The sequence below is a fragment of the Squalius cephalus genome, assembly GCF_949319135.1.
Source record: "Squalius cephalus genome assembly, chromosome: 15".
Classification (NCBI taxonomy): domain Eukaryota; kingdom Metazoa; phylum Chordata; class Actinopteri; order Cypriniformes; family Leuciscidae; genus Squalius; species Squalius cephalus.
This window is the reverse complement of record NC_137136.1, coordinates 23,745,307-23,759,276: the sequence shown is the minus strand read 5'-3', so window position 1 is coordinate 23,759,276 and position 13,970 is coordinate 23,745,307. Positions and strand designations below refer to the sequence as shown.

Below are 13,970 nucleotides of genomic sequence, written 5' to 3'. Positions count from 1 at the left end.
ATTCATCAATATTTAACAATCAAAGAGCTTTTGCTAAGTCTGTCTTTATAATGGAGTTTATATAAGCTTATAACGGAGAAAAAGGAATGAGAGTTTTTACTTTCAGAACCCGACTTGTGCTCTTTTGTGGTTGAAAAAACAACAACATTCCCCCCACCCTCCCTTTGCAATGGCTGATGGGATTTGTTGTATTAGATTCCCCATTTGCTCCAGCGAGACCTCAATTACTGTGACGATCAATGGCTTCTGGTTAATGGCTGGATGATGGAACATGATTAAGTTTTTACTGCTCTTACTGCTGATACTAAAGCCGATGTTGAACTGACCACCGGGACTTGTGCTATTTCAACACAAACATGATGCTGTAGCCAGCAGAGCAGGAGATGTTTTGCAGAACACGCAAATGAGCTAATTGGAATGGTAATTTTGTACCTCACCTGTTGATACATTTGTATCTGTTAATGATCTGTTGCAGCACAGCCTTATGGGAGACTTATGTTAATGTGCCAAGAACTATTTTTGCAGAGGCATATGGAGGATACATTTTATGACTCCTCTGTTACTAATACAGGAGATGATTGTGCAGAGACTTATTTCATTCCTGCTTTCATGCCACACGCATAAGCAGTGCGTAAATGATGAAGGCACATTTTACTTTGTGTTTCGGCTACAAAGCTACGGTTCTGTACAAAAAAAAAAGTGATTTCTTGGTTTCCACATTAAAAATTTCATGGGCATAAATTATAAAAGGGTCATTTTGTTAACATTTTTTTCTGTAACATGAACTAACAAAGAAAAAGACTTCTAAAGCATTTATTAATCTTAGTTTAATTACTAATACATTATTAAAATCAATAGTTGTATATTTTAATATTTAATTAACATGAGCTAACAAGTTTTTTATCAATTAACGTTAAAAATGATGAATAAATACTGTAACAAATGTATTGCTCATTGTTAGTTAATGCATTAACTAATGTTAACTAAAGGGACCTTATTGTAAAGTGTTAAAAAAATATAAAAAATTAAGCATTAAGAAATCATTTTTTTTCTTTATTATGATAATGTATCACTCTAACATTTTTGACTTTATGCCTCGTAAAAATGATCCAAATTCATTTTAATTCAGATATGAAAAACATTCTGATTACAGAAGTGTATTGATTCAGTGAATTTGCCTTTTTTTTTACGTATTTTTTAATAAATGAATAATTCCGGACACAAAGAGTGTCAAGATTTTGACCTACCAACACGTCTGCACCTGTTCATGTGGATGATGAAATAAATATGCACATCACTGCTTACGTGTGCAGTGTGAAACAGGCCTCATGGGATTTGTAGTTTTATGACTCTGGCCCAGCGGAGGCTTATGGGAGTTGTAGTTTTGTGACTCACCTGTGACTGTTGTTGATACTGCAGGAGCTGCTGCTGCTGGTATTGTTGCTGCAGGTGCTGGAACTGATGTAACTGGTTCTGATAATGCTGCTGTTGCTGTTGGGACAGGAAGTGAGCTGCAGTACTTGGGTCATATCCGCCCTCAGTCCCGACTGCCATGACATATGAACCAGTGGCAGGAGAGGCCACACCTGACTGTTCATTACTAATTGGCTCCCAAGCATCAGAGGAAGAAAGGCAGTAAAGACCCTGGGAGACGTAGCTGTGGGGCCAAACCTCTGCAGAAGAATGGTGCACTATCTGGTCTGTAAGAGCAGATACAAGAAAGAGAGAGAGAGAGAGAGAGAAATTACAAATGAAAATTGGGTGAGTGACATTCTGTATATTTTTCTCTCAAATTTGAATCTTAGATCATTTGTCACACAGCCTGTGCTGATCTGAGTTGGCGTCTGGTGATTATTACACGGGTATTATAAATAAATAAGCGGACATGAAATATTGATCTGAGTTGGAATTCTTTTATTATGTTAGAAGAAAGAGAACCCAGAGTGACATGAGAGAAATGAGACTATAGCACAGCTACAGTATGAAGGAAATGAGTTGCCTGGGTTTAATGGTCAGAATGGCACGACTGACCAATCAGAATCAAGTATTCCAGAAAGCCGCCATCAATATTATTGATGAGTGTCTTACAAATAGATTGGTTATAATGAACCTCTTCAAATGAAAATAATATATTCTTTAGTCACAAAAGTATTCAAAGTAAAATCAATCATTTTGTTTTAAGTTTTTGCTTTGATTCACTTTAATATTATAGTCAAAACTCTCACAGTCCGAACTTTTATGATGCTTTGATTGGACACAATGAGCAGATGTTCATCATGCCCACATCCATACGAAGCTTTGAAATTTCCATAATTTTTTCAAGACTTTTCAGCCTCATCTGAATGCAACAGCAAAATGATATCTGATTATAAAACAATGTTGAATAATAATAACTGCAAATTCTATTTCTGTCGTCGAAATCTCTGGCTTTATCATTGTGAAATTAAAATGAGTGTTCACTCACTTCACCCTTCTGGCAGTGGAAGAAATGAGGTTCTTTATTTACTGAGGAAATGGCTTTTGTAACGTAGCATAGCAACACTCACTCGTACACAGACTGCCCACTGAGTTTATTCTTCTCTTGCCTTTTTTCTCCCTATAGACCTTCTATGGCAACATCCTAACTGGAATGGGACCTCTTAAACGACTGATTTGTGCTCAACAGCAACCAACTTCACTCACAAATTATTTCAATACAGGTGACTTAAGATGAATAATGCAGTACTATAAACTAATACTATACTAACTACATAAATAAAAATAGCACCCACGTTTTGGGTAAAATAGTCATTTTTATATTTTTCATTGATACTTTAATATAAAATAATATATTTGTAATGTGTATGTTGTGTTTTGGTTTTGTTTTCACTCTGTTCCCTGTTCTGCTTTGCCTGAGTCATGTTCCCTCGTTAGTTTTCCTGGTTGTTAATTAATCCCACACCTGTTTCTGTTCTAGTTAATGATCTCTCCTTGTATTTAAGCCCTTATTTAAGACTTGTTTATATCTCCTGTGGATTTTATGTGTGATCGTTGAGTTTATTAAAGACAATTTCCTTGAATCTCCTGTGCCGTGCGTGTTGTAAAGCCACACCATTTCGTGAATATAATATAATATAATAATTAACATACAGTTCAGAGGTTTGAGGCCAATACAAGTTTTCTAAAAGAACTTTTTTTAGCAAAGTGCATTAAATTGACCAAAAGTAACAGTGAACACCTTTATAATGTTACAAAAGATTTCTATTTCAAATAAATGCAGTTTTTTTTTTTTTTTTTACTTTCTATTAATCAAAGGATTCTGGAAGAAAAAAAATGTCACAGTTTCCACAAAAATAAGGCAGCACAACTGTTTTCAACATTGATAATAATAAGAAATGTTTCTTGAGAAATCAGAGTTACAGAATGATTTCTGAAGGATCATGTGACACTGAAGACTGGAGTAATGATGCTGAAAATACAGCTTTGCATCAAAGGAATATATTCAAATTAAAACAGCTATTTTGAATTGTAATCATAAGTGTTTACCGTTTAATAATATTTAATAATAACTGTTTAAATAAATTCAAATAAGCAAGCCTTGGTTAGAATAAGAGATTTCTTAAAAAAAAAAAAAAATTTTAATTTACAGACCCCAAATCTTTGAATAATATATATAATGCATAATGTTTTATAGCCGACAGAACATTTTTTACTCTTTATCTGGTGTTAGAATCCGTTACATTCTCATATTTTTTTATTTTTAGCTGATCGGCTGGCAACAATGCAGGTTAAAAACAATCTCTCTTTCGGACTACTTAATATTCGAACACTCTCCAACAAAGGGCCTCTGGTGTACGATCTGCTGTCTGACCGTAAGTTTGATTTCCTCTGTCTAAATGAGTCCTGGGAGAAACCCGCGGATTTCCTGCATTTTAACAACTGTTCCTCCAGGGTATGTTTTTGTCTGCAAACCCTGTGCCAATACTCAGGGCCGGAGTGGGGCCACTTTTCAGCCCGGGAGTTTCAGGCCCAAGACCGGCCCACTTTTTCCATGGTGGAATTCCAAATTAGCACTTTTTCCAAATTGGATAAATGAAGCAACAGTTCAGCTCTTACTATTGTGTAGTTTGTATTAATACCATGGTTCAACAAATAATGTAAAGGTTAAATAATAATTCACTTAGATTTTATAAGAAGCAATTGCGACTTTATTTCACACAATTCTGACTTTATATCTCACAATTCTGACTTTAACACGCAATTCTGACTTTATTTCACGCAATTCTGACTTTATATCTCGCAATTCTGACTTTATATCTTGCAATTCTGACTTTATAACGCGCAATTGCGACTTTATTTCACACAATTCTGACTTTATATCTCGCAATTCTGACTTTATAACACGCATTTGCGACTTTATTTCACGCAATTCTGACTTTATTCAGAATTGCGAGATAAAAAGTCGCAATTATCTTTTAAAATGTTTTATTCTGTGGCGGAAACAAGCTTCCATACCTCCTGGCCTCTTCCTCCCATCCATCCTCCCTGACGCGTACCGTTTATGGTAGGGCCGGCCCAGCTTATCGGTAGGCGCCGGCGGTGCCGCGGTAGTCTACCTGAGAAAGCGTTTTGGAAAAGACGGACTACGGACCCAACCAACTCTATAGGAGGGGAGGGGAGAACTCCCTCACATGGTACAACCCATGCAGAGGCTGCGCGCTGCGGTGTCAGAATGCGGAACGTGTAATGTAACTAACGTGACAAATGTGAAAAAAATTCAACAAAAAAATTCCTCGACCGGCCCAAAAGTGAAGCGGACCACCGGGAATTCTCCCGATTCTCCCGATTACCCACCCCTGGCCTGCCAATACTCCATAAAGACAAATGAAAAGTATCCCAGTTAACTGTGTCTACATATTCTTCATTTGAATCCATTGCCCTAAAAATCAATGTGGCAATCCCTACTATTCTCACTACTATTTACCACCCGCCAAAGACCAGCGGCACTTTTTAAACTGAACTCTGAGTTTTTGACTTTCATGTGTTTTATTTCTTCTATTATAATTATGCTCAGTGATTTTAACATTCATATTGATTACGTCAGTAATACAAGCACAAGTGAATTCCAACTTAAAGGCTGTCATTTGGAACGACTGCATGCCAAATCCGGTCTTTGGCATGCAGGTCTCTCAGATATTCACTCTCAGTTTCTCTTGCCTTACCACAGTATACCCGAGACAATCTTGTCTCAAGACTCACCTTTTTACTCAGGCCTTGGGTGTCATGAAATGCATTATTATTATTAGATATGTTCCATATGTTAAAGAGAAAGTACCAACTGGATTTGCAAAAGCCTTTTGTTCAAAACCCCAGGGGCTGTGAAATAGTTACAGTTTTGTTACACCTCTGCCTTAGCATATAGCATAATTATCACATTATCTGTCTGTAACATGCAGATGGCTTTCATTGTTCTGAGCTCTCATGTGAGTCTGTAAGGCTGTACTGAACTGTTCAGTGGATTAGTTCTTGTTCTCTTGAGAGTCACGGGTCCCTGACCTTTAGTTATTCATTTATTCAAAACCCAATGTGCAATGCATTCCAAATAAGCTGCAAAATAGTAATCCCACCCTCACTCTAGGGGGCTTTCAATATAAAGTTTTCTTTAAAAAGAAACCTTTTAGCATAGGCCTAAATAAAAAAACAAAGGAAAAGGTCTAATTTTTCAGTCGTTAAGGAATTAGTCAGGGATTTCATTACTTTCCTCTACACATATTTGAGCTGAGATGGCAAAATGGGCAAAGTTGTTGAAAGAAAGTGTTTGATTGCAGTTGATGACAGCAAGTTGCCTGAATAATTGCAGCACTCATCAGGGCTCACAATGTGACACGGAAGTTTTGTTACTAAATTGATTTAATTCCTACGTTTCCAGCCTAAAGCACAGTGGGAAGAGGTACAAGTATTCTCTGAGCTTGCAGTGCATGCTGGGAACTGTAGTCAGTACCTCGGCTGGTGATGCTTTCCTGGTTGGCCTCGCTCAGGTGGGCTACGCTCCCCTGATTAGATCCCACGCTTGTGCTCTCCCCATCCATAGAGCTCCAGGCCATCAGCGTCGCCTCAGAGATCGCAAACTGCTGAAGCACACCTGACAGGATTCAAAATTCACGCTTTTAAAGTAAGAATCAGTGAGAACACGGCAGTTTCATTTTTGAATACATATTGTGTATTGATGCTTGTTGTCTGTGTCTTGCAGATGCTAATGATGCTATACTGCTATTCATCTATTGATTGTGTATTTTAGGCTCATTTTAATATTACTGTTTTTTGACTACTATTAATTTGACCCTTAACCCCTACACCCTGCTGTATTAAAGCCATTATTTAGTCATTTATCTCCCGGTTTCACAGACAAGGCTTAAGTCTAGTCCCAGACTAAAATGCATGTTTGAGCTGTTTCAACTGAAAGCAACTTGCACTGACATATCTTAAAATATGTCATTGTTTTGTCTCAAGATGCACACCAGCAACGTTTTTTCTTAGGCACGTTTATAAAAGCTAGTTAAATGTCCTAACTTAACTTAGGCCTAATCCTGGCTTAATCTAAGCCCTGTCTGTGAAACCAGGCAAATATAGATTAAGATATACACTATGATTAAAATGTACATTGTTCACAAGTTTGGAGGCATGTTTTTTTTTTTTTTTTAAAGAAAATGTATACTTTTGATTCAGTGATTAAAAGAGACAGTAATGACTTTTACATTGTTACATACAAATTCTATTTCAAATATATGCTGTTCAAATATTAAGAAGCACAAGTGTTTTAGGGCTGTCAAACGATTAATCGCGATTAATCGCATCCAAAATAAAAGTTTGTGTTTACATAATATATGTGTGTGTATGGAGTATAATTATTTTCTATATATAAATACACACACACATGCATGTATATTTAAAATATATATTTAAAAATGTGTTATTTATATATAAAATATTTATATATGATATAAATTATATATAATATAAATATATATACACAGTATATACATGCAAATATTTCTTAAATATATACATGCATGTGTGTGTATTTATATATAAAAAATAATTATACACCGTACACACACATATATTATGTAAAAACAAACTTTTATTTTGGATGCGATTAATCGCGATTAATCGTTTGACAGCTCTAAATAAATATTAATAATGATAATTTCTTGAGCAAAAAAACATCATATTAGAATAATTTCAGAAGGACCATGTGACAATGAAGACTGGAATAATGATGCTGAAAAAAAATCAGCTTTGACACAAACAGACTTGAATTATTCTCACACCTAACCCTTAATCTCTGTCACCGGACTGTTGAAATACTATAAAGGAGCCTCATCATCTCAGATATGGTGTCATGAATAAGAAATAGCGGCAAACCTCCCAGACACATTCCCAGCATTCTCATAGTCATAAATAAGGCATGATGATGCATTCAGGTAGCAGGTGCACTTAATGTGGGGAGTGCAATTTCTCACACCTGATGCTGTACGAAATAGCAAGAATATTCAACATAGTAGCCTACAGCATCCTAAAGCATAATGGTTCACAACAGAAGATGTATGAAAGGTGCATTCAGTATTTTTGTATATTGTGTTGATAGCCGATATAGCAGTTGTAAGGGATAGTCACACTGTATTAGTGTTAAGCACTTTTGAGACAGAATGAATTGTAAGTTACATAGAATATATTGAATTTTAGTGTAATTACATTTTGTTTAGGTAAATATGGAGCAACTTTAACAAATTTACATTTGTATATGTTTTGTGGCAATTAAAAATGATGTGAACATTTTATTTCTATCCTTAAAGCTGCTAAATAAAGGAATGCGTAACAACTCTCTAAATTACTTGCAATATACTGTACAGTATATTGATTAAACCCCCTTAAAATGACAGTCACCTCAAAAAGGAACATTTCATGATCATTGACACACTCTTATGTCGGTCCAAATGTGTATGATTTTCTTGTTTCTGTTAAACATCATTTTTTAAGAAAGTTGGTAACAAAACAGTTTCGGTTCCCATTGACTTCCGTTGTATTTTTTGTCCATACAATGGAAGTCAATGGGAACCGAACATGTTCGGTTACTAACGTTCTTTAAAATGTATTCTTTTATGCTTACCACATTTACATAAACACATTAATACTGTAATAATAACAATAATGATAATAGTTATTTAAAGGAGTGTAATAAAGGGTTAAAGTAAGCCATGATTCATTTTGATAACGACAGTGTCGAACAACGATTCACTAGTATAGATGTAAAATCTAGTAGCTGCCTACTACTCAGCATGTAAAAATGCAGCAGTATAGCTTATTTCTGAGCGCTAGATTTTGCGTGGGCCTTTCTCTCAATAATGTCTATATGCGTCTCTGACCTGCAGCGAAGCGAGCCTCCTTCTCTCCGTCACTGAGGTCGCTGTATGCGTCATTCTCCAGCTTGCGCTCTTGTTGGAGGTGCAGACTGGAGGTGCGTGCCCCTACTACGCCCCCCACGCCCACCGTCTGCATGCCCCAGTTCTGCCACTCGATCATGTGAGCCACGCGCCCCTGGGCCATCGCTGTCGGCTTTGTCACCTTGTCCTTCATGGAGCGAGACACTCCTGAAGTGGACGAATAGACAGAGGGTGGATGATGGGATGAGAAGACAGTGAGAGGAAGACGTTTTTTAGATTAGGGAGAGAGGGAGGGGAAAAAACAAGATAGAGGAAATTAAGTCAAATAGCTTTACAGTACAAGATCGCATCTGCTCAGAGACTAGTGCTGCGTCCGAAATCCTTACTGTATAGTAGGTACTACTTTTGGTTTGAAGCAATTGAAGCAAAAAAAAAGTCCATCGAATGCGCACTTCAGAATCTCGATGGAAGTACCTAGGTACTTTTTGCCTACTCTTTTATGAATACTATTCTGACATACTCGGCTCACATACTGTTTTTCGCCTACTATATAGTATGGAAGTAGGAATATTCGGACGCAGCGTAGGTACGGGGGTTGATGTAACATGGAAATTAGGAATAGATTAGCATGCTCAGAGGTTGTGCTAAAAATAATCATGACCTGTTTGCTGCTCTTAAGGCCTGAGTTATAAAGTACCTGTCATCTGTTATGATTGTTTTAGTTTCACTGATTATTATACAGAAGTATGTCATCCACTGGCCGAGTGGTTTTCAACCCTGGTCCTATACACACCACACATTTCCTATGTCTCTCTTATCTGACACACTCAGGGGCCGTTTACATGACACTGTTTTCAACTAAAAACTGAAGACTTGTTATGTGTTTTGGCTGTTCATGTACATGACAATGGCGTTTTGTGGGCCTGAAACTCAGGGCCTGACTTTTGAAAATCAGGTCTCAAAGTGTACGTTTTTGAGAACAATGCCACGAATTTGTGAAAACTGTGACATCATGCACATGCACTGTAAAAAAAAAAAAAAAAGTTCCTGCCTTAAATTTTTAAGTACAATCAACTTGGATGTTTAAGTCATTTCAACTTAAATTACATTAAACGGACTTATGGTTTAAAAAAAGTTAAAGCAATGTAAAAACATATCTTATCATAACTTATTGATACAGTGTGTGTATTACGTGTTCTGTCTATGCGTAGTGTTTCTTTACAAAGTGACATTGCCAACTACTGGCCTATCAACAAAATACAGCATTTTTAGTAGTTTTCGTGGATCTGTGTGAACGGGGATCGTTTTGACAAGGTTGTCGTCTATACTCGAAAACGTAAAGAAAAAACTTTTTAGTTTGTCATGTAAACGTACCCTTAGTTCAGTTCATGAAGCTCTCACCTAACGAACTGATGATCTGAATCAGGTGTGTTATAAAAGAGACTGTAGATGGCTCTTGCTCTATTAAAATAATTGATTCTTTTTGTTAAAGACTTTGTCTAGTTTTTCAGAGTGCAAACCATCTACAGTCTCTTCTACATGTTATTGGTTTTCACGCACCTGGACTTACAACTAGCCTTCATCTGAGCGCAACAATATTTCCTTGTCTTCTGTGTTATAAAAGAGAGACATACAATTTTTGTGCGTGAGTGATGGGTCCCCAGGACCAGGATTGAAAACCACAGATATAGGCTAACCAGCATTAATATTTTGTTTGAGGTAAGGAAATGAAAATGACTTTGATAATGAGATGGTTATGGTATGGATAAATAAATAATCAAGTTTTAGTGACAATGGAAAGGAGTGGGAATTTGAAATGACATCCTTCCACACTAATGAAGATCTGCACACAATAATAGCCTACATCGCTCTCGTGCATTTTCTCTTTTATTAGTTTCAGCTTTTTCAATGAAGCTACATCTGTAATAGACTAAACCTCGGCTGTAACGATCTGTTTAATAACCACGAAATCTGTGTGGAGAACTTATATAAGATACTGAGAAGGAAAAAAATCAATTGCTCTTTGCTACTTGAACACTTGAGTCTGTACTTTTTTAACCCATGCATTACTGCAAACATACAGAGCTAATTCAGAGATTTCTCAAGCTCTTAGGTTATACCTAATGAAATGATGAACATGAATTATTAAAGTTCAAGAAGAGGATCTTTCAGAGAAGGCTACACACTGCACTGCACATAACTGTACAAAAACACAAGATACAGGAGTCTGAGAAACGACAATGCTAAAAGACAACACACTGGCTGAATCTCCGCACTTCACTCCACAAGCACTTAACATACAAAAACCTTCCGCTCCCATCAACCACTGCTTAGGATAAAATGGAAAGCCATATGACAATGCATTGTGGGAAGCATATCGCTTGTCAGGGATCTATTCTTATTTGGATCTTGGAATTCACCAATGGCACGAGCCATTGGAGAGTGTTGTAAATGGAAACGGGTGGTGAAAAGGGAAACCCATAAGGGTCCATGTTGGCTCCATCTCCTCCAACTCAGTCTGGAGTCAACATGGGGTCATTTTACCATTTGACAGGACAGACACACACCTGACACACCTGTCAGAGAGGACTTAGCCAGAGCGCCGATTCCATAGGCGTTGGAGTTCCGCTTCTTCAGCCGAGGGAGGATTGAGGTCGTGTCCTCCATGGACAACTGAAATGAAGGAAGGCATTCAAGAGAGAAAAATGGGACAGAAAACAGGAAAGGTGAAGAAATAGATGGTTTTGGTGGAGCAGGAGGCGGCCAGAGCAGAAATGAAATGCAAAATTTTGAGTGTGGCATTTTATGGGAAGGAAAGAGGTGACAAGAGAAGTTGGGTAGAAAGTTAACACAGTGGTTGCTAGAGGTTGTGAAACTACATTTCCCAACAGCCTTAATCTCTGTCCATTTGCATGGTGGGAAGTGTAGTCTTTTGTCATTTGCATCCGCAATAAACTACTAACTACTAAAGCACACCAACAAGTCATCGCAAAAGAGAGACAGATCCAACGAGGGAATGGGGTGTGAGATAGAAGACATCTACTGTGATTCAGAGGAAATAACAAAAGGAAAGGAATGGAGGAATGATATTCACAACACTTACATTGATTCCTTCCCATGAAAAGTCTGTTCGGCCATGCTGAGAGAGAGAGGAAGGAGGGATGGGGAAAGAGAGGGATGGGGATAGACAGAGAGAAAGAGGAGAAAAGAGCAAGAGAGACGACCACAGAGAAAGGAGGAGAGAGAGGGGGATCGTGACAGAACAAGGCATTTTAAAAACATGTGAAGTTGAAGGAGAAATAGAGAAATAAAAAAGAACGGAGAGAAAATCAAATTGAAACCAATTTTTGGTCGAACTAACAGTGAGGTGGAATAAAGCTGTGATTAAAGGAATAGTACAGCCAAAAAAAATCAATTCTGTCATTATTTACTCATCTTCTGTTTGATCCAAACCTTTCTTTGTTCTTTGAAGAACAAGAAATTCATAAGAATGTACTGGTCGCTGCACTTGTACAATGAACTGAAACTGAAGCTTTCAGTCACAATGAAAGTATCATAAAAATGTCTAAAATGTCTTCTGCATGATATACCAAAATGTATTCACTGATAAACTTCCTTTCCAGTGACCAGATCACTGAGATGAACAAGAACTGGACCAGTCTCATTCAAAATGGGTTTATCAATTGATTCATTAAAAAGATCAGACTCAAAAGAGAAGTAAATTGGACATTACTAACGTTTCTCATGATCTTTTATGAAGGAAGCTATAATGGATGTCAAGATTTTCAGTGAATACTTATTTTTTTTAACAATTTTTGGTCTGTTCACACAAAGATGATACATAATCGAAAGCTTCAGTCCATGTTTATTGCCATAGAATGGAAAAAAGCAACCGGACGTTTATTTAACAATTTCTCCTTTTTTGTTAAAAAAGGAATATGAGGGTGAGTGTTTTTGTTTTTGGGTGAATGTTTCATTTAATTTTGTTTGTTTTTATGTTCTATCAATGACAGAGTTTGATAGTGGCAAGGGATTAACTAGATTTTAACATCTGTGAAAGAAAATATGACAAATATGATAAAATATATAGTATATCACAAAGGTGATGGCTGGGTTTATATGTGGTTGCAAAGTTATTTTGAATTGTTTCATCAAATTGCTATGGAGTTAGTAGCATGTTCTGGGTGGTTGTTAGGTGGTCCAAGTCAGAAAAGCCTGTCTTAAAGTCTATGACATCTTGGTTATATGGCTCAGTCAACGAAAGTTTTATCAGTTTCATTATCTGTGAAAAATCACACATCCGAAAAGTAATAGCACACATCTCTCCTCAACAAGCCACAAGATTTGACGTATCATTCATGTCTACAGCAGAAACGGTGCAGGATGAGTTACATGCCAAAGTTTAATACTTAAGGTTTAGGGTTTGTTCAAATCCCTAACCGTAAGTATGAGCAATATTAATAGTGAAGTTTGCTTTTGGCAGACAGACAGGAGCATTCTGGAAAAAAAAAAATTCTACATGGAAACCTACGGCCTCACACCCATTGCATAGACAGACTATTGCAGATAAAAGCAAAAGCTTATGCTGAGAGCAAGACTATTCCTATATAGCCTATAAAAAGAAACTGTTGTATGGTTGTTTTAACAACACTGATGCAGTAATAAAGAAAGCGAACACCTGTAGTCAGTCTGTGTTGCAGTCATGGTGGGGCAGAGAGTGAATGCTGTAATGGACTGTCGAGTACAGTCAACTTACTATTTTTACCAGTGTCAATGGTAAAGCGATACACTGAGGTTCAGGGGCTGAGATCACTCCCAGAGAGCTGTGCTTACTTGCTACAGATGAGATGTTTTGTATTTCTAGCACAAAAGCCTGAGGATATTTTGTCGTTTTCGACAGAAGCTTATTTGTAGCGCTTAAGGGGTGATTTGCTGTCAGTGCTGTCATGGTATTTGCGGATTGAATTAGATGCCGAGTAATATGAAGTCAGAGCAATGCTAACATTATTGGAGAACTGTTCAGAACTTTCTGAAGAAAAATCAAAATGAACACTATTTTCTTTTCTTAACATGTTCCTGATCCACAGATCAGCATGTTGCTCCAAATGAAAAAAAAAAATTAGCTTTCTTCAAAAATGATAATTACACTCTAAAAAAATGCTGGGTTGTTTTAACCCAATTTTGGGTCAAATATGGACAAACCCAAACGTTGGGTTAAAAATGTAATTTAAACATTTAACCCAACGGCTGAGTTTGTCCATATTTGACCCAAAGTTGGGTTGAAATGACCCAGCATTTTTTAGAGTGTATCTCGGATACTGAAAAATATTCGGTGTACCAGAATTCGGAATTATTATAATTTTTTTGTAGGTTACATTGTTACACCAGTAGGCGGCGACACATGATTGTCTTTATAAATCAGTCATTTGAATCATTAGAGGTGCATTCCAATCAACGGGGTCCCTACACAGTGTTCAATGCTCCCTACTCCCTGAGCAAGGGATATCCATTGGACTTCGCTCATTCGGAACGCCCTGCACCGTCATC

At 37.0% G+C, this 13,970-nt stretch overlaps 1 protein-coding gene across 9 annotated transcripts in view; it reads right to left on the bottom strand.

Moving 5' to 3' along the window:
• Window positions 1-13,970, bottom strand: part of fam131bb (family with sequence similarity 131 member Bb) — a 59,035-nt gene that overhangs the window by 11,189 nt on the left and 33,876 nt on the right. For 3 of the 9 annotated variants that reach the window (XM_079894827.1, XM_079894824.1, XM_079894825.1), the window contains exons 3-6: window positions 10,991-11,096; window positions 8,406-8,630; window positions 5,981-6,121; window positions 1,396-1,700 (exon numbers count right to left, since the gene is read on the bottom strand). In XM_079894827.1, coding sequence (XP_079750953.1) covers window positions 1,396-1,700; window positions 5,981-6,121; window positions 8,406-8,630; window positions 10,991-11,090 — 771 coding nt within the window. In that variant the 5' untranslated portion in view covers window positions 11,091-11,096. Of the gene's footprint in view, window positions 1-1,395; window positions 1,701-5,980; window positions 6,122-8,405; window positions 8,631-10,990; window positions 11,097-11,526; window positions 11,563-13,970 lie in introns of all 9 variants that reach the window. The other 6 variants (XM_079894821.1, XM_079894822.1, XM_079894828.1 and 3 more) reach the window with 4 other exon arrangements.